The sequence below is a fragment of the Castor canadensis genome, chromosome X, assembly GCF_047511655.1.
Source record: "Castor canadensis chromosome X, mCasCan1.hap1v2, whole genome shotgun sequence".
NCBI lineage: Eukaryota > Metazoa > Chordata > Mammalia > Rodentia > Castoridae > Castor > Castor canadensis.
Genome location: NC_133405.1, coordinates 115,036,685 through 115,060,772, shown reverse-complemented (window position 1 = coordinate 115,060,772; position 24,088 = coordinate 115,036,685). Strand labels below are relative to the sequence as shown.

Sequence of the window (24,088 nt, the reverse complement as noted above, 5' to 3'; positions counted from 1 at the left end):
GGGCCGGGGTCTGTCAATACTGAGAGTCTAGTACTCTGAACAGCGTACGGGATAGAACAGGCAGTTCTGCACTTTGGGATCCGAGGGTTGGAGGCGCGGGTGGAAGTGTGTTCTTGCTATGAGCCAGAGGCATTCACTGCCAATGGGCAGCGCCCGCCTCCGCCGCAGGCCCTGCAGCAGCTAGCTGGCTCCCTAACCCCTTCCCACATGACTTGCAACACCAGCCACCACCTCCACCGCGCCCAGGCCCCGCCCCCGTGACGTCCCACCGCCCTCTGACTGTCTGAGCATTCGGCCTTTTTCTGCGTTCCTTCATTGGTCGGTTCAGCAGACAGCGCCCCCCCCGCCACGCCCCCGGAGCCGTGGGGAACGCGAGCTGGGCGGGGCCTGGGCTGAAGGGGCGGGGTGAGAAGACTCCGCGCGGGTAAAGGGGCTGCCTCAAGCGCGGTACGAGCCTTCAGTAGACCAGCTCAAGCCTCGCCCTCCGGTTTCGCCGCTTGCAGCTCCTCGGCCGGCTGTGGTCACCCAGGAGACCCTTCTCAATAGTCCACCGACCTAAACCTGGTCCCATGGCAGCCGCGAAGAAAGCAGTTTTGGGGCCGTTGGTGGGGGCAGTGGACCAGGGTACCAGCTCGACACGTTTTTTGGTGAGCCCGGGGTGACATCCAAGGAGACGCTGAGCCAGGACGGAAGCTCAGGGACAGAGGGACTGGGTGTCGCGTCCCCATCCCGCGCCTCTCACGGTCCTGGGCCCTGGTGAGGGAGGGAGGCCGGAAAGGAACCTGCCACGCTGGGGCTGCCCTGGGGCCTGGGGGATCTCGGCCTTCCAAGACCCCCGCAGCAGAGTTGAGCAGTTGCAGTTTTGGTGGTGGAGCCTGGTCACGTGGTAATGGGGGAGGTTTCTTCTTCCAAAAAGAATGAGGACTCTGAGCATCCGCGCACAGCGGTCCGCGTGCAGCAGGGGACAGGTGGCCACATTGACCGCTGAAGCGGTCCTCCCCAGGAGCATTTGGCCTGCGAGGCGCAGGACGTCCTTGGATGGAGGGAAAGCTGTGTCACGGTTGTGGTAGTCTGACACAGCGTCCTTTCCAGCAGTAGAACGAATAAAGTATTAGCGTGATGATGCATTGTCATTCTCGCACATCTCGCACAGAAATTGCAGAGGGTAAAATACTGAGGGGGTGGCAGAACAAATTAGGAAACAGACACACTACACCACGTTTGCCAGAACCTTTAATTTAGAAGACTTGAAAAATTCAATTTTGATACTTTGCCCATTACAAACAAACGTCTTTTTTGCTTCCCAGCAATTCTGTTTCTCTATTTATTTACCATGAATAACAGTACAGTTTTACCGTAGAAGGGTGCTATTTAAGCACCTTTCCCTGCTGTTTGTTTTCCGCAATTAGGAAACTTGCTCTTAAAAGTGATCTATCATTGAGTTCAGTAAGCTCATTTAAATCCAACATCTTACTGCAGGCAGCAAGATCATTTAAAAGTAATCTAAATGAACATTTCCTGGAAAAAAAAACCCCATGCTTTTGATGGATATTTGACTAACCTAGCAAGTTGATGTAAATATTTAGTGATGATTTAACTCCCTCTTCATTTGTTTACCTCACACCATTTTTTTCCTGTTTTAATTATTTTGTGGTGCTGGGGACTGAACCCAGGGCCTTGCTAGGCACACTACCACTGAGCTACAACCCTAGCCCTTCTTGTATTATTTAGTATGTATAGGTGTATGTATGTGTTGTGTGCCTATGTATTGTATGTGTGTGTAAATATTATGTTTAGCTGGCACTTTCTTAAAAACTGCTTTTGTGTTTTGATCCTGGCATCTCGCTTGTTTAAATGGACAAGCTTTTCATCCATGCTTAGTTTGAATCTTAGTGACTTAACCCTGGTTTGAACTGCCAACACTTAGTTCCACATTTTCTGCATTGTTTATATTTTCATCACCTAGAGCTCAGGTTCTTCTTAAACTTGTTATGTAGCTCAGGTTGGCCTTAATCTCATGATCCTCCTGCCTCAGCCTCCCAAGTGCTGGGATTACATATGTGAGCCACAATGCCCATTCATGTGGGTTGATTTTTAAGTCATATTCAAGAATCACCCATACAAATCCCTGCAGGTGTCAGGAAGTAGAAGGAGGCAAGCAGAGTGGAGAGAAACCAGGCCAGGGCAGTGGCTAGTAGCTGCTAACCAGGAAGGCAAGCCCAGAGATACCAGATATGTAGATACTTTAAGAAAAGCTGGCAGTGTAGAATTTTCAGTGAAATCTTCCACTGCTTAATTTATGGCAACTAGTTCATAAAGCACTGTGGGGGCCAAACGAAGCGGGACAACAGCTGTCAAATTTTTACAGCATTTGCTCTTTATGAAAGTGGGTAAAATATTTCATGACTTTGTAGGTTTCCTTTTTTTAAGGAGGCAGCCTGAATGTGCTTGCCTTCTTTTTGGCTCGTCATTGTTGCTGTCCATGTTGCTGAGCAGTCTTCTTAAGCCATTACAGGTTGTTCCTCAGATTCTATTGCCCAAAGTCATCTTTTTACATTGACAGAGAAGAAATTGATCAACTTCATAACGCCACAATCATTTGTTCAGTATGTAACATGAACAATATGAACCTTCAAAAATTGGGCTCCATTTACTGGACTCTGTAGGACATGATTTCAGTGAGTAAGCTAAGGTTCAAGTTCAGAAGATTCCCATCCTGCTTGTAGAATGAAGTATAAAGGGTGATGAGTAAAGTTGTCCTCTCCTTGAGGAACAGCTGTGAAGTAATGCTTTAGAGGTAGATAAAAGACAGATCCCATGGGAAGTAGAAAAAATCTTGGGAATGGTTTAGCCAAGGTGGTTTGGTTATAAGGAAAGAGGTTGCTAAACCACTCCCTGTGAAATGCAGATAATAGATTTGCTGAATAAGTGCTTCAATTGCAAGGTGATTCCTAGGAGGTATTCAATCAAATTCCATGTTATAAAGTATGATTCAAAAATAATTGCTTACCTTCTTAGGAAAGGATACATTGGATATGAACTGTCATAAGGAAGCTTGTAAAGTTAAATGTATTTACATAACTTCAGGACATTATGCATTCAATTTGCATATTTAATTTTACTTACTTCTCCAAGCTTCTCCCTTTTTCTCTGTTAGCAGTATTAACTTTATCTTATAAGGAGAAAAAGCTTTGTTGTGCTCTTTCTTCTGATGGGAATGCCTCCTGTCCAACCCCCACATCAGTTTCTTGAAATTCTATTCTCTTTCTAAATAGTAGTTCCACTGCTATCTCTACTTAGTAGTTTTCTTCAAACCCTTTGTCAGAATGTCTTCCCCTTATAGCATTTTTAAATACCTCTATTAATAGCTCTTATCACCTCCTCCTGTATTATAATTGTATGCCTGCTGTACTCGAGGGCTGGGGCCACCATTTAAGCCTTGTTCATTTCTTTTTGTTTTGTTTTGAGACAGGATCTTGCTATGTTGCCCAGGCTGACCCGGAACTTTCCATCCTTCTGCCTTAGCCTCTTGAGTGCCTTGTTCATTTTTGTATTTATTAAAACATCTTGATCAAATGACAAATGAACATGTGTTTTATTTACAGAAAGTACTTTATCCTTGTCTATTGAGTAGATTTCTATTTCTCTTTAATTATGTCAACTGAATTTTTTGTTTTTTGCAGTACCAGGGCTTGAACTCAGGGCCTACACCTTGAGCCACTCTACCAGCCCTTTTTGTGTTAGGTATTTTCGAGATACAGTCTCACAAACTGTTTGCCTGGGCTGGCTTTGAACCATGATCCTGCTTTCTACCTCCAGAGTAGCTAGAATTACAAGTGTGAGCCATCAGCACCTGGTTTAAGACAATTGAATTTTAATTCTGGTTTTCTTTATTACCTTGCCAAAAAATCTGAAAACTTTCTAACATGGGTATGTTTGATTAGTTCATTTCTTTGCTTTTAGTGGTAGACCTGCAATTTTGGAGCATATTCATTTCTTTATCAAGTTGTCAAAGAACTGAGTCTTGGAACTCTTTGCATGTGTTTTGTACTACAGTACAAAAACTACAAGTTTTCTGATAGGAGAGTGAACTGAGGCTGGCACATGGTTACTCAGATTGCAGAGTAGGAACTTCTTGGAAAGAGAATTAGTGTAACAGGTTTTAAGGAGGGGCCATTTATGAGACAAAAGTTTCAGCTTCAACTGTCAACTTCCTTTAATTTGGTTAGTTAGTTTTTCCATTAAATTAGATGTTTACAAAAAGGCTTGGAATATGTTGTTACTTGAAATGTGTCAGGCTTTGTTGGACTTTTCCAGCATTATCTCATTTAATGTGATATAAGTGGTGTTAGTACGCTCTCTTACACAGGTGATTAGACTGTGGCTGAGGATTGTGCCTAAGGTTACAAAGTAACTGGTGGAACTAGGATTCAAGTCCAGGTCTGTCACCTCTGAAGCCAGTCCTCCTAAGTACTGTTTTTAGCTCTTCAGCTGCCCAGAGTACTGTGAAGAGATGAGAGGATGGTGAGGGCTCTCTCTCTCAGTCAAGTGTTGGTTCTGATTATGGGATTATGGTCATAAATGGTCATATTTGCCAAGAAAAACAGACTTACAAATTGATTTCACAAGATATGAAAAAATGTTGCTTTGAATAAATAGTGCAAATTATGATCATTTTGTGACTCAGATTCAGCCTATCCTGGGCAGGGCTCAGGTGTGTCACCGTGGATAATGGTTGCATAATCATTTTGTTCCAACAGCCAATATGTATGAAGAATGACTAGAACTGTAGTTCCATGCTTGTTTTGGCAAGAAACATTGCCTTGGCCCCAGTTGTCTCATCGTACTTAGAGATCTCACAAAGCTTATGGATAGATTTCCTCCTTGTTTTTCTTTCTTCCTTTCTTCCTTCCTTCCTTCCTTCCTTCTCTTTTTCTTTTCTCTCTGTCTGTCTGCCTGTCTCTTTCTCTCTTATTCAACACATTTATTAAGCCCTCATTATGTGCCAGGGGTAAGGAACAGTAAGTTTGGTAAAACCTAATTTAGCTCATAGGTGGAATGAGGCCACTCTTCACATAACTAAAGTTGTGATACTTTTGTTGCTTATTTTTCTCTCGTACATTGGCTTGTTTTCTTGCTGGTTACATTACCCAAGGTGGCATGAACACATTGTCATCAGAGAGCTGCCCTCTGCTCCTTTCCTCTTGTCTTTCACAAGCCTATGTGTTAAGAGCTCTCCATATTGAGCTCCTTGAGGGGCAGAGCAGTTTCTCATGTTCTTCCCTATAGGCATTTAATAGGTACTTATTATGTGAATCCGCATCAGCATTGAGGAGCCCATGGGGTTCAGATGTATTGACTAGAACTCTTGGATCAGAAGAATAGCACAATACAACTCAGAGGGTCTTAGAAAAATGTCAAATTTGGCAAGTATGACTATATTAGATATATGCATATGCTTTTTAATACAATTTTATTTTTAAGAAAAATATACCATATGCTATGTTTTCTTTACTTCTGTGACTTGTTGGAAGATGCCATAAGACCTTTACTGTTCAAATTTCTAATGTAATAAATTTGTGGCAAATATTTTTATTTTTGGTCATGTAAATTTATGTATTTCTTTTTGGCAGTACTGAGGTTTGAAACTCAGGGCCTCATGCTTGGTAGGTAGGCATGCACTCTACTTGAGTCATGTCCCCATTCTATCACGTTTATGTATTATCATGGTGTTCTCAAGAAAAACAAAAATCAAGTGGGAGAAAAAAGAAGTTAAACCCCCCCAAAAAAGAGAAAGAGTTTACATTTCTTCAGAATGTCTTATCACATAGTAAATTTTAGTGTGACATAAGAGTAGGCTAGTGGAGAGATCATGTGGGGAGGAAAATGAATGTGCATGTTTATTAGGGAGGGGATAGCTAAATTAGTCGTAGGATGAGTGAGGCAAACCTACACTTAGTAAGGAGAGCATTTCATCTCCATGACTCTTCTTTATAAGACAGAATGTGCACATTGAATGTTTCAGTGGATGGTTTTAAAACCTTTTTTTTGTCCTTGAGGAAGTTTAATGACTGCAACTTTCTTTGTACACAAACATTCATAGAGATATAGGTGCCTTGCCCAATGCTACTCTTTGTAGTGTGATGTTTGTGAAAATAGCATAGCTGAGATTTTTCAGAAGCTGGCCTTTAGAGCCCTTACTGTGTTTGAGATCACTGTTACCAATTTGGATTTCAGAAAACAACGACCCTATACACACTTGAAGGCTTTCTTATCTCAGGTTTCAGGGGTACCAGCTATATTAGAGTTAGGGGTCTCACAAAGTCATTGCCCCTAGCATTGGACACTGGAAAGAAATAGGCAGTTCTTAATTCCAAGCAAGACCTTTGCACCAAGCCCCCACTGGTGGGCTCCATTTATTTGCTGGAGTTCAGAATTCCAGAGGAAGAACCTCATGTATTGGGGGAACAATCAAAAGTGTGGGGTTGGAGTTGATGAGGTAATTCTTTAATGCTCTTGTTCCTGGCTGGGGACACAGCCCATGGAAGGTCATCAATTTATTGATGAAGAGCTACTGGCCCTTGATGCTAGGGTCGTTAGAGTGGAAGGGCTTGCAGATAAGGATCATGTCCAAGTCCAACTGGTCTGCAAATTCCGCACCAGTGTCCTAATCTCTACCAGCTTGCAGTTGATGTGTGGCTTGTGCACAGCTGGGTTAAAGGTATTTGGTCACTACTCTGGTTCCAGTTCACGAAAATTACCACCATTGGATTCCATCAGGTAAAGTCAGTCACCTCCCATGGCTGCGGAATGATGGCCTGTGGGTAGCTGCTGAGCTGATACTGAAGCTGAGTCGCTATAGCTACTTCACTTAGCTGCCCAGCCCATGGTGGAGGACACTGGTCAGGAAGTGACTTGGAGTTCCTTGATCTGGAGTTGAGACATGATTTAGGCCTAGAGATGAATTTAGAGCATGTGATTTCTAATCCTAATTCTGTCATCTATTATTGGTGGTAGTTGTAGTAATAGGAGTAACAATAAGAATAAAAATAGTAGCAGTAATAGCAGCAACCATATTAGTTTTATATATATGTGTGTGTGTGTGTGTGTGTGTGTGTGTGTGTGTGTGTGTGTGTGTGTATATACTCTTATACTATGTGTATGCTCTGTGCTAAGTAATCTTCATAAGTTATTTTACTTAGTCTTCTTCCCTCCTCCAGATGTTCTTGGCTTTGAGCTAATGATCCTCTGTCTCAGCCTCCTGAGTGCTGACATTATATTCTTGTACCATCATGTCTCAGTTATCTAATCCTTTTACAGATGGAAAAGTCAAGGCTCAGAAAAAAAATTTTTGGCAGGTTTGAGCCTAGGGCTTCATACTTGCAAAGCAGGTGCTCTAATACTTGAGGCACACATCCATTTTGCTCTGGTTATTTTAGAGATAGTGTCTCATGAACTATGTGTCTGGGCTGGCCTCAAACCTCGATCCTCCTGATATCAGCCTCCCAAGTAGCTAAGATTACAGGCATGAGCCACCGGTGCCCGACAAGACTCAGAAAAATTAAAATTGATCAGCTGATGTGGAGAGAGCTGGCACTTAACTTACCCCAGCTCTGTGTGCCTCTGGGATCTGTGCTTTTTGCCTCTATATTCCATCATACATAACATTCTTTCTGATCATGTAAAATTCTGAGAGTGAATCTTTTTATTTAAAAAACTGACTGTTGGACATCACATTCTGTACCTCAAATACACATTATCTAAAACACAGTCTAAAATGAAATTTGCAATCTTGTTACTATTTCCTGTATTGCAACTACTGCTCCTCTCCTATCTTTTTTTTTATTTCCTTTTTTTTTTTGATGGTACTGGGATTCAACTCAGGACCTCACACTTGCTGGGCAAGCACTCTATCACTTAAGCCACAGTCCCCCATCCCTATCCCCTGTCTTGTGAACACTGCCTAGTCATGCTAACCTGTAACCTGTTATCACTGAGTTTCTCCTTTTCCTGTGTGTACCTCTGCTATTTCACTTCACATCTCTCAATCTCACTACTGCCACCCTTCTCATGGAGCATTCCCTGTGTCTCACTTGGATCACTATAGGCACATCAAAACTGCTCTCTCCTGGCCTCAGGCTTACCTCCCTCTAATCCCATTTTAGCAGTAGCTAGTACTGTGTGCCTTCACCCACCTGTACACTCTGTACACCTCTAGTTCCTGTCCCACATGGACTCACTGTGTTCAATTTGAAGTCTTAGTTTAAAAGTTACCTTTCCTGGGAGCATTTAATGCCCACATATCTGGGTGAGATGTCTTTTAAAAAATTTTTTTGGTGATGCTGGGGTTAGTTAGATGTCTTTTCTCTTTTTTGTAGCCCTGTTTCTTGACAGGTGCTGGTGGCTCACACCTGTAATTCTAGCAGAGATCAGGAAGATTGTGGTTCAAGGCCAGCCCAGGTAAAAGAAAGACCCTATCTCAAAAATACCCAATACACACACACACACACACACACACACACACACACACACGGCTCAAGTCATAGAGCACCTACCTAGCAAGCATGAGGCCCTGAGTTCAAACTGCAGTAACACCAAAAGAAAAAAAAAGATTTCTTTGCATTTGCTATCATTTAATGAATGATTGAAAATCACAATTAGGTATTAGTATCATTTCGAACTGGAAAAGCACTGAGTTGGTATTCAGAAAACCTGGATGTTAGTTCTGTATGTCTAGCATCTAATCTCTTGGCTCTTGCCTTAGAAATAATGTGAGTACTACATTAGGGCCCTGACTTTTAGCTGGTGGTATCATTTGGTTTTCACCTTGGAATTCTTTGTCAACCACTTTTCTAGAATAATTTGATTCTGGAAGCTGAAGTAAAAATCTAAACTCTAAGGTAGGAACTTGTCCTCAGCCCAGCTGGAGCTTCCTATCCTTCTTTCCCAGCTTCTAATGAGTTTTAGAGATGAAGCCACAGTATCTCCAGCCTGCCTTAGAAGGCTCTGTAGACTCATTGTATCTATCTGTTTGTTTTGGGACAGGATTTCACTATGTAGCCCAGACAGGCCTTGAATTTATCATTCTCTGAGTACTTCAGATTATTGGTCTGTGCCACCACACCTAGATTTATTATGTTTTAGTTATTCCTTTTAATTTTTTTTTGGTGGGACTGGAGTTTGATCTCAGGACTTTGTGCTTGCAAATCAGGTACTCTACCACTTGAGCCATGCCTCCTGTCCATTTTGCTGTGGTTATTTTGAAGATGGGTCTCGCAAACTATTTGCCCAGGCTGGCCTAGAATTGTAATCCTTCCTATCTCAGCCTCCCAAGTAGCTAAGATTACAGGTGTGAGACACTGGTGCCCAGCTTTTCTTTCTTTCCTTTTTTTTTTTTGATACAGGGTCTTACTATGTAGTCCAGGCTGGCCTGCCTCAAACTCTCTAAGTAGTCCAGGCTGGCCTTGAACTTGTGGTCTTCCTTCTTTAGCTTCTAGAGTTCTGGTATTACAGGTGTGCACAACCACACCTGGCTTGACAATGACTTTTGAATCTACTTGGAAAAAAAGACTACCATTCTTGCTACTTGGTAATGTAGTTTCATGTGGAGTTAATTGTCCTCCACCAGAGAATCTTTAGAAAACATCTTTAGATCTTTAGTCTTGTTGGTTTTTTTTTCAAGTCTTAGACTTGAACTCAGAGCATCAGGCTTGCTAGACAGGCATTCCACCACTGAGCCACATCCTTAGCTCCATTAATCTTCTTTGTGCCTTTGTCCCTCTGCAGATAAATGGACACTGATGAGACTTTATTATAATTGTTGGTGTGAACCTAAGGAAGAAAGTTCTCAAACTTTGCTCACCAGTGTAATAGCCACTAGCTACATGTAGCTACTGGTCATTTTAAATGTGGCTAGTCCAAATTGAGGTAGACTGTAATGGTGAAATTTATTCCAGATTTCAAAGACTTAGTATAAAAAAGTAAAATTCTTATTAATTTTTTTTTTGTTTTTTTGGTGGGACTGGAGTTCAAACACAGGGCTTTGTGCTTGCAAAGCAGGCACTCTACCACTTGAGCTGCACCTCTAGTCAATTTTGCTCAGGTTATTTTGGAGATGAGGGTCTTCTGAACTATTTGCCTTGGCTGGCCTCGAGTCTCCGTTCTCCTGATCTCAGCCTCCTGATTAGCTAGGATTACAGGTGTGAACCATGGTTTTTTCATTAATAATTTTTTAACACTTATCATGTGTTGAAATGATAATGTGTGTGTGTGTGTGTGTGTGTGTGTGTGTGTGAATGTGTCATTAAACTTGATTTCAGTCAGGCATGAAGCTCAAGTGTTAGAGTGCCTGCCTACCAAGCAGAAGGCCCTAAGTTCAAACCCCAATACAACCAAAATAAAATACACGTTTGGCTTGCGTCTGTGGTTTGCATAATATTTCTATTGGACAGTGCTGCCCTAAGAAAGTTGCACACTTCAAAAACAGTACCTATAAAGTGTCCCACAAACTTGGGAGTGGTACACAGGACCAGATCCTCCCACCTAAAGGTGATAGCAGTCTTCTCAAGTTCAGAGCTCTAATGATGCAAGGACATCCCGGTCTCTTCATCCCAGTAGGTCCAAATTCTGTGTAATTGGATGGCCTCATGCTCTGATATAGCAAATAGAATTTACCCAAATCCTTCCCTCTTCTATGCCTATTCCAAAGACCTATGAATCTATGCTTAGTGTTAGGGTCCTGAAGTTAGCTTTGTTAAAACTAGGAAGCGATAGAAGATGGATCCCACCCCATTCATAGCCCCCTAAGTCTGACATTGAAGTTTTTGTGAATCTAGTCAGCAAACAGGGACACCTCCTTTCTTAACCCAGACCCCTTTGGGAAATTTAGAGCTGGGGGATGGCAGTAATATGAATAACAATAAAACAACTGTGCTTTCCTATTACAGTTTTTCTTATTTAATGTTTTTTTCTCCTAATGTTGTAATAGGTTAGTTTTTCAGACCTTCAGCAAGTATTTATTGAGCACCGGTTCAGTGCAAGGTGCCATTCTAGATGGTAGGTATACTTCAGTCAATTAAACTGGATGAAGGAAGCTGACATCCTAGACACATACTTTAATGCTAAGTTGTGAGTCATAGGATATGACATAGGGTTCTGCCAGGTGCTTTTTATTTATGATGTGTCGAGTTAACCTTTGACTTGGAAGATATGTCATCTCCTCAAAGAACTTCAGAATTTGTTCTCTTGCTTTTGTTGTCTTTGTCACTTTCTCCAGAAAAGGGGATATGTGTGATAGGGAGGGAGGGAGGAGGGACAATGCAGGACCCTGTGTTTTTTGCTTCTTACTTTGTGTTGAATAGGTAATTTTCTCCTACAGGAATTGAGGCATGGAAACACTTTCTTAACTAATTGGAAATGAATTATAATGATTTTGGGAGTTAATTTTAATTAAAATGTGCATTCTTACTCTGAAAGAGTAAGTACTCTGGCACTCAAATGTTCCACTATTAGGTGGAAAACTAATGTTGCTAAATTGAAAAAATATGATTTTAAGTAAAATTGTGGAAGAATATGTAGCAGCACATCATTGTTAGTTTTCCACCCCTGATTTTGATGTTTTATAATGAGGGTCAACAATTTATGACAAAAATTTCATGGAGTGTCCAGCTCTCTGCTGACAGGCTCTATTTCCCTTTATAAGAGCCAGAATTTGGTGGAGTGACTCAAACAGTAGAGTGCCTGCCTAGCAAGCATGAGGCCTTGAGTTCAAACCCCAGTGCTGCCAAAAAAAAAAGAAAAGAAAAGAAAAAAAAATGCCAGGGCATTACTGCATTTTCCTTCCAAGGAACTCACATAGTATGCACATCCCTGCCTGAGCATCATATGACCTTGTCTCTGCATCTAAGAAGAATGAGGAGTAGAATCTCTGCCACTATTATTAGCATTATGTCAGCTTATTATTATTTTTATTGGTTTTCCTGTTCTCTAAAAGAAATCCATATTATTAATTGGTCGATGTATTAATTTTCCTACAACCAGAGAGCCAGTTCAGCTTAGTAAGGAGTGAGGAATTTCCTCCTCATTTACCTAGGTTTCGTCTGATCTAAAGAGAAGTTATTTTTGTCGTTGTTTTCTCTTTTTCTAAGAAGAAGCTATTTCCTTTTTTTGTTTGTTTTCTGTTGTTTGAGGCAGGGTCTTCTTATGCACCCCAGGCTGGCCTCAAACTCACTGTGTAGTCCAGTGTAGCATTGAACTCACAATCCCAAGTGCTGAGAATACAAGTGTGCATCACTATACTCAGATAGGAGAACTTTTTCTTGATGCATTATAACTTTTATGGATCTATCAGAAGAGTCAAACATCTTATGTGGCATTTCATCTGATTGAATATTTCCTATTTGTGACAAACTTCAGTTGCTCTATAACCTCAAATATCTTTGATATCTACATTGGCATTTTTACACTAATACTGCAATTTGTTTTTCAGGTTTTTAATTCAAAAACAGCTGAACTACTTAGTCATCATCAAGTGGAAATAAAGCAGGAATTCCCAAGAGAAGGGTATGTTTCCTAATTTAATACATAAAGACGCGTCATGTTTATTGATTCATCTCATCCCACATTCCCTATGGATTTGTAAAGTAAACTTGGCCAGACACCCTCCTGAGAAGACTTGAAGGACTGTGATTGGTCAAGAGAAGAAGCAGTAGCAAAGTAGTTCAGCAAAAACATATGGGTAATTAGTGCCTTAGGAATTAAGTGACAGAAAAGAAAAGGATGATAACGTAGTAAGGCTAAAGAGTAAGTATTAAATATCAAAAATTCTATATTAACTTTGAAGCCATTTCTTTCTGGGTCCCCATTGTTGCTCAAATGGTATTTCACTGAGTGTAAGTTTCTGGGTTTTTTTTTTTTGTAATAAGGATATCTGGTTTTTTTTTAAAGCATTCACATGTCTTATGTAATACTAAAATCATCCTTTCAGAGAATAGTGTTCATTTGTAGTAATTGTAATTAAATACAATTATAATGATGTTTATAATACAACCCCTTCAAAAACTGTATGGCCTTTTCTTGTGAAGTTAACCAAGTACCTACAGAATTCCACTCAGGAGTTTATAAAAAAAATTGAAAGAATATGTCCACAGAAAGGCTTACACATGAATGTTTGCAACTACTTTATTCATTATAGCACCAAACTGAAAACCACCCAAATATCTGTTATCAGTAGAATGGATAACTTCTAAAAAATGAGCTGATATAACATGGATTAATCTCATCAATATTATGAATTGTGAAAAAAGCACAAATAAGTACATACTGCATGGCTCCATTTATCTGAAAGTCAATAATAGATTAAATTAATCGAGGATATTAGAAATCAGAAAAGGGTTTGCATGTGGACTATGTGATTGATTTGGAAGAAGTATGAAAGAGTTTTCTGAGGTGATAGAAATATTCCTTATCTTGACTGCTATATCTAGGTATATGCATTTGTCAAAACTTAGCAACATTTATACTTTAGATCCATACATTTCACTGTAACATTTACCTCAGTTTAAGAAAAAAAATTGATGTAGTACGAAATAGTATGATTTTCTTTCCATGAAAAAGTTCTATTTTTTTAAAAGGAATGCTAAAAGCTATTGATATGTTAGCAGCGTTAGAATAACTGTCACAGGCTTGATCCCAGTGTAACTTGGGGGGAAAATATACTTGAGTCTTGTAGGGATAAAAATTAGAATTATATGGAAGGAGATTGGGGTTTAGAAAAGAGAGAATTTGAAGGTAGAACTCAAAGCTCAGGAAAGGGAAGACAGAGAAGAAAAGCACTTAAAGTTGTGTTTCTATTTCTAGATCTTTGAGTAGATTTTTTTTAGTGGGGGTCATTTCTACTTTTGGGCTTCTTCAAATCACTATTTTGGGCATCTCATTTGTTATTCACCTTTCATTCTTCTGAGATGCTGGTACTTTACCAAAATTGCACTGGGAATCAATCTGAAATGTTGAATCAGTCACTTGTCCACATGAAATGATTATTAGAAAGAGTTTAAAATTTTTTTCTTAAATTGTCACACAACATTTCTTGGAGACGGAGTCTGCCTATATAGCCATGCTGTACTTGAATTTGAGATCTTCCTGCCTCAGCCTCCTGAGAGCTGGTATCATAGGTATGTGACTCCAACAAAACTTTTTGGGACCAAAGTGGCAAAAAAGGTTAGTATATTTTGCTGGACACCAGTGGCTCATGCCTGTAATCCTAGATACTTAGGAGGCAGAGATCAGGAGAATGAGATCAGGAGGATCGTGGTTCGAAGCCAACCAGGGCAAATAGTTTGCGAGACCCTATCTCGAAAAAACCCTTCACAAAAACAGGCTGGTGGTGTGGCTCGAAGTGTAGGCCCTGAGTTTAAGCCCCAGTACCACAAAAAAAATGTATATTTATTTAACTTTTCAGAATTCCTCTTGCTTTCCAAATATGAGTTGTAAGAAGGGTAAATATATTTTCATCCACTGAGAAATAACAAGTGAAACATGCAGATAGTTTATAAAAATTCATCAAACTCATAGGATATAAAAGAATTGGGGAATTGATTTCTTTTTTATTGAACTTGAAAAAATAATTAAAAATATGTAGAATATTTTGCTATTTGTGGCTTGCTATTAGTGGCCTCCTTTAAAGATTAATTATTATGTGAATAATAAAAACGAGGGAAATAGTCTTTAATTTATGTATCAGCCACACCCTGGTAAGTTAACATTTGTATAGAAATAAGTTAAATTTATATTGATTTCTTGTAGACTAATCAAATACATTGTTTTATTCAAAGATGGGTAGAACAAGACCCAAAGGAAATTCTACAGTCTGTCTATGAATGTATAGAGAAAACGTGCGAAAAACTTGAACAGCTCAACATTGATATTTCCAACATAAAAGGTATTTTTTACAGAATATTTTACTTATGTGGTATTACTCTCTCAATCGTATTCATTTATTCTTTCAGCTTTTAATTGAGTGCTTATACAATGCTAGCTGTTTCTGTGAGAACTTGAGGACACAACAATGAACAGGAAGACTAAGTCCCTGTTCTCACGAACCTTTTATCTTGGTGAAGGGAGATACAATCAATAAAAGGAGACAAATACAAACTACTTTCAGATACTAGTAAGTTCCATGCAGAAAATAAAAACTGAGAGCTGGGAGCATGGCTTAAGTGGTAGAGCATCTGTCTAGCAAGTGTGAGGCCCTGAGTTCAAACCCTAGTTCCTCCCCCACCAAAAAATTAAAATAAAAACAGTGATTTGGCTATGCTAGGGAAGGCCTCTCTCAGGAGGTGATACTTTTGCTGAGATTTCAAAAGCCCAAAGCAGTGAGCCATGCAACTATCTAGGGGAAGAGTGTTTGAAGAAAAGGACACAGCACATAGGAAGGCACTTATGTGAAAACAAGTTGGGATATTCCTGGGTCAGAAAGAAAGGCAACAAGTCAAGTAGACAGTAAAAAAAGATTGAGGTACAAGAGTGGATGGGGGGGAGAGGGTTTCAGTAGGAGCTGAAATTGAGGAAGTGGTTTAGGGACTTGTCAGACATGGTTAGGAGTTTGACTTAGTATCTATCACAGGAAGCTATGAGAAGGTTCTAAACATGGCAGCAGGGTATGACTTGCAGTTTAAAGACAACTCCCCAACTAATAGGTGCAAAATGGAGTATAATGGTCTAAGTGTCGACACAGGAGACCAGTGTGGAGGCTGCTGTGAAAGCCCTAAGAGAGGATGGTGGCTTGACCAACAGCAGTGGCATGGAGGTGGGGAGGAAGGGCCAATACTTGCTGATGGATTGGATGTCAGGGTAGTAGAAAGAAAAGTGGGGTGAGGGGAGGCGGTGGGTCAAAGGTGATGCTTGGGATTTTTATTGGCACTCCTGGATGGATGGGGATGCCTTTTTTCTAAGGAAAGACTAGAGGAAGGAATAGGGTGGGGGAAGGGGTTTGAAATTCAAATACTTCACTTACAAAATTTCCCTGAAATAATTGCTTGAAAGTATGAGATTGTTGCAGGTCTCTCTGAACACCTAATAGTTTTTATCAGAATATCTATCTACTTTTGTCTCTTCATCATTTAAGCAGGGAGAAAAAAAAATAATCCAGTCACCCAAGATTAATATAACAGTATAAAGAGTGGAAGTCTAATGTGATAATTGCTGTCTCTTTATAGCTTGTGTTATTTTTTTGAGGCAGGCCCTCACTACATAGCCTAGGCTATCCTTGAATTTGAAATCCTTCTGTCTTGGTCTTCCAAGTGCTGAGATTTCAGGCATGAGCCACCATGCCACATCCTTTTTGCAATTGTCAAGTGCACTTCTTCTATTTTTTTAAATTTTTAAAATTTTTTTGATGGTACTGGGGTTTGAACTCATGCAATGCCAGCTGGAGGTGGGAAGCCAACCACTCTACCCTGGGCTGGCTTCAAACTGTGATCCTCCTGATCTCTGCCTTTTAAGTAGCTAGGATTACAGGTGTGAGCCACCATTGCCCAGCTAAGTATACATCTTCTATATACAAGTATATGGTTTTATGTAAAGTTTTTGACGGCCTGGAAAGCTTTATATCCCTTCCCACATGGAAGTAGTAGCCAAAGACTCTTCCTCTAAAGCTCTTATTTTGCTCTGTGTGCTTCTAGATTTTTTTTCCAAAATGTGTTCCAGTTATAAATTATGATTCATTTATTTGTTGATGGTGTCACTGGTGATCAAATCTGTGCATGCTACGTACATGTTCTACCACTGACCTACATCCCTCAGCCTTATTTTATTTTTTAAAGGACTTATCCATAATATTACCAAGACAACAATTACTAATATCTTGAAGTATTTCCAAAAGCTTTTTTCTAATTACTTTTTCTTAATTGTTTTAATAACACTTGTTGTTCATTTGTTTTTTTCAGAAAGGGTCTTGCTTTGTAGATCAGGTGGGCCTCAGATTCAGTGATCCTCTTGCCTCAGCCTCCTGAGTGTTGGAATTATAAGTGTGTGCCACTGTACATGCCCAATTATAACCTTTCATAAGCAATTTTAAGCAAAATTTGACCAGAATATTTTTTTGCAGTACTGGGGTTTGAACTCAGGGCCTGTACCTTGAGCTACAATACCAGCCCCTTTTTGTGATTTTTTTTTTGAGATAGAGTCTCACGAGTTATTTGCCTGGGGTTGGCTTTAAACCTCAATTCTCCTAATTGATCTCTGCCTCCTGCATATCACCACTGGTGCCAGGCTTTGACCAGAAATTTTTTTTGACCAGAATTTTTTTGTGGTACTGTGGTTTGAACTCAGGGCCTAATACTTGCCAGGCAGGTGCTCTACCACTTGAGCTACTCTATCAGTCATTTTTTGTGTTAGGTATTTTGAAATAGGATCTGGCAAACTATTTGCCCAGACTGGTTTTGAACTGTGATCCTTTCAATTTCTGCCTCCTGAGTAGCTAGGGTTATAGACATGAGCCACCAGTGCCCGGCCTTGACCAGAAATTTTGGATGTTAGCTTTTAACTAATTTAATTTTATCACTGGTAAAGTATGAACCTGCTATATAGGATTTTATATATGCTAATGATGTTGCTAACTGTAAGTAAATGACTGTGAGAGCAGGAAATGTATATTCTATGCATGTAGCATTCCTGTCTCTAAATGGTGCAGATGAACGTGGGTGGAGAAATAAAAAACCTGAATGTGTTATTCTGAGAAAAAGGGAATCAAAATTAGGAACCATTAAGAATGACACATGTGCTGAGATTAACAGCCAGAAAGTTTACTTTACAAAACATAGAGGATTTTAGGGTAAAATGAGAACAGGTTAGAACATTGGTGAAGCCCAGAGGCATTGCTTAAGACCTGTGTGCACTGGGGAGGAATGGGTAATAAACACGTGTTTGTGGCTGGAAGAGAATCCTGAGAGGTTTAACTGGACTTTGATTGTCTGCAAGAAAAGCAGTTTTACTTGGCTTGAAGGAATGAAATTAAGATAGGGAGAAAGAAGGAGTGGTCAGGGAGGAACCCATGAGGAAAGAATCAGATGGAAATAGCTCTAGATTAGATTGTGAATACAAGTTAGGAGCCAGTAAAGAAAGGTAGCTTGATAGGCATGTGACTCAAGGATTGTGGCTAAGAAAGCAGCTAACTGGTTTACTGGAAAATTAGTGAGGAGGAAATAGGAGACTTTAGTTGACCAATGTCACTAAAAAAAGTATCACTTTCACAATACCCTACCGTAGCAACCCATTGCCAGGGTTCTGCTATTATTTCCACACAATTCTGGGGAATTCCTTTATGTGTCCTACTGAGCTCAGTCCTCTTGTCTGTAACTATTATTCCATTCTCTCCTCAAAAATAATGACAATGACAGCAGCAGTAGGTAATATTTATTGAGCACAAAGTATATACCAGGCATGTTATAATATGCATTGACTCATCATCATATGGTGGGACTTTTATTTTTTCAATTTTACAGAGGATAAAATTATGAACAGAACAAAATCAACTTGAAATTTTAACTCCAGCTGTCTGGTTTCAGAGCCTAAGTCCTCCTAAATAGTTCCCTAAACTATTTTTTTTTAAGACAGGATCTCTCTATGTAGCTCTGACTGTCTGGAACATGCTATGTAGAGCAGGCTTGGATTCAAACTCATGATACTCCTGTTTTCAGCCTCCTGAGTGTTGGGATTATAGGCATGTGCCACCATACCCAGATTTTGATCCAATGTTTACATGGGCCTGTTTCAGCATATAACATCACCTACTACTTCAGAGAAGTGGAGGCCCTGGGACCTTAATTTCTCCATTTCTGTCCCCGTGGATCTCCTGCCTCCTTTCTTTCACTACAAGGGATGCAATAACGTAGCCCACTTGGGATGCCTCTGCCTTTGCTGATAATCACATCTGTTCCTGTCATTACATACCAGGACCATGTCCCATTGAGTCCTAGGCCCACATTTTAATTATCTTTCTTTCTTTCTATAAATATTTTTGTGTTTTATTATTACAAGTAAACAACCCAGAATCTCTTCCCTTTACCCTATTCTTCTGAGGTTCTTTGGAGCAGTTTCAATTATTGCTGGAGGTGTGGCTCAAGTATTAGAGCACCTGCTTTGCAAACTTGAATCCCTGTGTTCAAACTCCAGTTCTGCCAAAAAAAGAGAGAATTTCAATTATTTTTGTACCTCTAGAAAAGGTGTTAAATGAAGTCTGTATATCTGCATTGGATAAATAGTAGTAGAACAAGGGAGCTAATGGTCCCCTCAGCTCTGTGCTGGTCAGAACATTGCTGGAGTATTGTACTTCATTTTTGAGGTACATTTGGAATGTGTAGACATAGTTGCATATTCCTAGGAGTAGTGATGAAGGGACTTTACACCATGCCACATCAAAGCAGAGGCTATTGAAGGAAATTGGAAGACACGAGGGAGAAGTCTGCAAGTTTAGCTGCTTCATGTTTTGGAAAGACTGGTATGTGGAAGGAGAATTAACCTTATTTTTTATATTTCCAAAGAAAATGGCTAAGATGTGTAGATGGAAGCTACAAGGAAAAGGATTTTTTTTGGGGTGCTGGGGATCAAACCCAAGGTCTCACACATGCCAGGCAAGCACACTCTACCACTGAGCTATAGTCCCAGCCCATTTTTTTTTTATAGCACTGAGGTTGAACTCAGGGCCTCATGCTTGCTAGGCAGGTGCTTTTATCACTTAAGCCACTCTGCCAGCCCTCTTTTTTTGTGATGGGTTTTTTTAAGATAGGGTCTCTGAGCTATTTGTGTGGGTTGGCTTTGAATCATGATCCTCCTGATCTCTGCCTCCCGAGTAGCTAGGCTTTCAGGCATGAGCCACTAGTGCCTGGCTACCCCCAGACCATTTTTAAATTTCATAAATAAATACACACACACACATATGCACACACATATATTTTCAGTACTGGGGTTTGAACACAAGGCTTCAAAATTGCTACTCAGGCACTCTACCACCTGAGCTACTTCTCTAGCTCCCAGAACTTTTTTTATTAATACCAAAGATATTGAGTAGAGATTGTTCTGCTTTGAGAGATGTAGTGTCTTGTCACTGGAAGTGCTGTCTGAGTAGTTATGTGACAGATGATTCTTCTTTTTTTTTTTTGTCTGTGCTGGGGCTTGAACTCAGGGCCTCACACTTGCTAGGCAGGCGCTCTACCACTTGAGATACTCCATCAGCCCCAGATGATTCTTTTCTTTTTTTTTTTATTGTTTTGCTGGGTGGGGGTACACTGTGGCATTTATTAAAGTTCTTAGAATGTATCAAATATATCATACTTGAATTCATCCCCTCCACCATTCTCCTTTATTCCCCTTCCCCAAAAGACGATTCTTTAGAAGATTTTTCGAATTTTTTTGTTGTTTGAGACAGGATCTCAAACAACAGACCAGGCTGGCCATGAATTTGTGATTCCCCTGCCTCCGCCACCTGAGTGCTGATTATAGGCATGCACCAACATACTCAGCTTCTTGAGAAGATTTGAGTATAAAAAAATATTGATTATGTAGCCTTTAATGTCTGTCCTAATCTTCAATTCTTGAAGAACTCAATCCTTTAGCCCAGGGTACTCTACCTGGAATGTACATTAGAATTACCTACAGAGTTTTAGGAACCAATACCAATGCTCAGATCCCACTCCATGTCAGTTAATTTGAAATATTTTGACCAGGGCTTGGGCACTGTTTTTTTTTTTAAATGGTACTGGGGTTTGAACTCAGAGCCTCATGCTTGCTAGGCAGGTACACTACCACTTGAGCCACTCTGCCAGCCATTTTTTTTTGTTATTATTTTCTTTTTGGTGGTACTGGGATTTGAACTCAGGGCTTCAAAGCTTGCTAGGCAGGCGCTCTACCACTTGAGCCACTCCACCAGCCTTATGTTGAGCATTTTCAAGATAGGGTCCACAAATTATTTGCCCAGGCTGGCTTTGAACTGCAATCCTCCTGATCTCTGCCTCCTGAGTAGCTAGGATTACAGGCATGAACCATCAGGGCCCAGCACATTGGCATTTTTTAAATGCTCCCCAGTTGATTCTACAGTACAGTCAACTCTGAGAAACTTCTGATTTAGCAGGACCCAACTGATCTGAATAATATTGGTATGGATTAATATTTTACTTATAATACCATATAAGTATAGCATCTGAGTTATAGGTAGGTCAGTATAATGTAAATGATATTACATATTGTATTTATGCAATGCAAATTTTTATGTATTGTGATAGCAAAATAAAGGAATAAAGCTGAATTTCTAGCCAATGATAAGGTTGCTCAGCATGAAAGATTTTGAATGTGGCTAATTAAATAAAATGCAGGTATGAACATACACACAAACATAGGAAGGGAAACTTCTTATAGCAATTGGTAAATGAATAGGGTGATTAATGGTCTGCTCAGAATAATAAACTAGGTATTATAAACCTGGAAAGTTATTGCTTTCCTTAAGGCAACTTGGGAATCTTTCTTTTGGATATCAATATGGGTCCATGTTATTTTGTGCTGGTAGAGAAGTGGAAGGAACATATAGAAGTAAAAAGAAAAACTTGGCATCAGGTGTTCACTTCTCTCAGGGCCACTCTAGGAAAATAAAGTAAATATCACCATACATATTCTAAATGTCTTTTTCTAATTGTTATGTTTAGCTGTGCCTGTAAGAAAAAGTGACAGCTATTCTCCCGAAGTAGTTTTCTGCTTGTTTAATTTTCTTATTCCCTTGTGTTTCACGTTCTCTTTAAAGCTATTGGTGTCAGTAACCAGAGGGAAACCACTGTAGTCTGGGACAAGTTAACTGGAGAACCTCTCTACAATGCTGTGGGTAAGCCATCATACAGAGGTTCAGTGCAGGGCCTCTCTCCACTTCCAAATGTGGTCACACTACAATGTCTTGAAACAAAATGCATGCAGTCATGTTTCCTATATTCTGATGGGATGGGCAGAAGAGTCTGCTAAGAAATTAGCTGTTGTATATTAATAATTTTTGGATCATATTTATTCACATATTCAGTTAGCTCTCTCCTATCCTCTCTCTTTTGCTGATTATTTGTATTATATAAATTGTTGAATGTTGCCAGAACTGTTTTAGAATCCCTGTGTTTCTGACATCTAAAAGAGATCTTATTTGTTCCTGCCCTCAGAAATTGAAATTACAAATACTGAAGTCATCTACCTGTAAACTACTTATATACTTATTATTCCATCTGAGCATTCCAATTACTTTTCTATTTTTTCTAAAAGAAAAAAAAGATAGCAAACCCAAGTTATAAGCAAGAAAAAATCTCATTCACTTGATGTATCTGAATAGTGTAAAGAAACTGTCTGCCCCGTATCTATCCGTTACGATTTCACTCAATTCGTCCTGGTAATCAAAAGGCAGCTTTTATTCTAGGGAGGTATGGTGACAATTAGAGCAGTATTTCAGCCCAATTTGTGTATCAGCCTCCCAATCCAATTACTCTTCTGAGGTTATAAAAATGAAATATCAGAAGTTTAGCTACTTTTGCTATAAATTTGGCTGTTTTAGTAAGGGTTAAAAAAACCTTCAAAATTTCAAGTCTATTATTTTACATACAACATCTTAGATGTAAATGATCACAGGTGTTTTACATCATCATCCTGGGCACATGACAGTTGTTGAGCACTAAATGATACTGCTTACTAAAAGGAAATTTGTGTTCTAAATCTATAATCATTAAAATGTTCCTGTCACAAATAGCAAATCACAAATTTTATTGATAAAATACCAGGTTGTGGGGTAGAGAATGGAGGTAGAACTTATCAGAGATGAGATGATTTATAGAGTGAGCTTTTGTTCCAACATAGGGTTTCACTGTGTTGCCCATGCTAGTCTCAAACTCCTGACTCAAGTGAACCTCCTGCTTGCTTCAGCTTCCAGAGTGCTGTGAATACAGGTGCATGTCACTGCCCATCTACAGTGAACTGGTTTTTAAAAACATTTTATTAGCATACATTAATAGTATAAGAGGCTTTCATTGTGACAATGCCATAGATGAGTACAGTGTACTTAGAACAAGTCCACCTCCTCTATTATATTCCCTTAATTCCCTTCTCTCTTCCCTTCCTTTTTCAGTGTTTGGTGGGTTTCATTAGAGCTGTTTTTACTTTATAGTTATTTTAGTAATACAGTTACTTTGTATTTTGGGTTTTTGTTTATTCATTTTTTTGAGTTAGGGTCTTACTAGCTCAGGTTGGCCTTGAGCTGGCAGTCTTCCCATCTCACTCTCCTGAGTGCTGAAATTACAGGTGTGTACAACCACACTGAGCTTGTTAACTTTACTGTTGATTGGAAGAAAACATATGAAAAATGTGCAATGTAAGAGTAGCATGAATTCTTTGGGAACAGTCTTTATAAAAAATTAAGGAGCTTAATGTTACTGTATTATAAGAAAGCATTTGGTATGTGCTATATATTTGTAATTAAATAATACTATAAATTTTTTAAAGAATTACAACCAAAGATCTTTGTTTTTTGTGGTACTGAGGCTTGAACTCCGGGCCTACACCTTGAGCCACTCCATTGGCCCTATTTTGTGATTGGTTTTTTTTTGAGATAGGGTCTCTCAAACTATTTACCCAGGGTGGCTTTGAACTGGGATCCTCCTGATCTCTTCCTCCTGAGTAGCTAGGATTACAGGTGTGTGCCACCAGCACTCAGCACAACCAAAGATCTTATTGCACAAAAATACATCTTTTAACACTTTATTTTCCCATTCTCATGAGCACTTCATTTTGATTTTTTTGGGTCATACTGGGGGTTGAACTCAGGGCCTAATGTGCTAATATGTGCTAGACAGGCACTCTAGTTCTTGCTCCCACTTATATTCATTTTGAATATAAGTAAGGCAGACTATTACAACTAATAGCTATTGCTAAGGAGAGTATTTTTTAATAGACTGATGTTAGCTAACTTCTGGAATTAGTTGGGGTTTGTTGTAATTTAGTATCTTTAAGATAAAAAGCACTCCTTCGTCAACTCCCTGTGTAGCTATCCTTATCTCAACTAGCAAAAACCCTTGTTCCT

The 24,088-nt window shown here is 39.6% G+C and overlaps 1 protein-coding gene and 1 non-coding gene across 7 annotated transcripts in view; one reads left to right on the top strand and one right to left on the bottom strand.

Annotated features, from left to right (window-relative positions):
* The first annotated feature begins 397 nt into the window (after positions 1-397).
* The window catches only part of Gk (glycerol kinase), a 75,422-nt gene continuing 51,731 nt past the window's right edge, over positions 398-24,088 (top strand). For 3 of the 6 annotated variants that reach the window (XM_074063022.1, XM_074063021.1, XM_074063023.1), the window contains exons 1-4: positions 399-647; positions 12,488-12,561; positions 14,832-14,938; positions 21,788-21,865. In XM_074063022.1, the coding sequence (XP_073919123.1) occupies positions 570-647; positions 12,488-12,561; positions 14,832-14,938; positions 21,788-21,865 (337 nt within the window). In that variant the 5' untranslated portion in view covers positions 399-569. Of the gene's footprint in view, positions 648-12,487; positions 12,562-14,831; positions 14,939-21,787; positions 21,866-24,088 lie in introns of all 6 variants that reach the window. The other 3 variants (XM_074063020.1, XM_074063025.1, XM_074063024.1) reach the window with 2 other exon arrangements.
* On the bottom strand, positions 22,360-22,492 carry LOC141420121 (small Cajal body-specific RNA 8). The gene has a single exon (XR_012444810.1).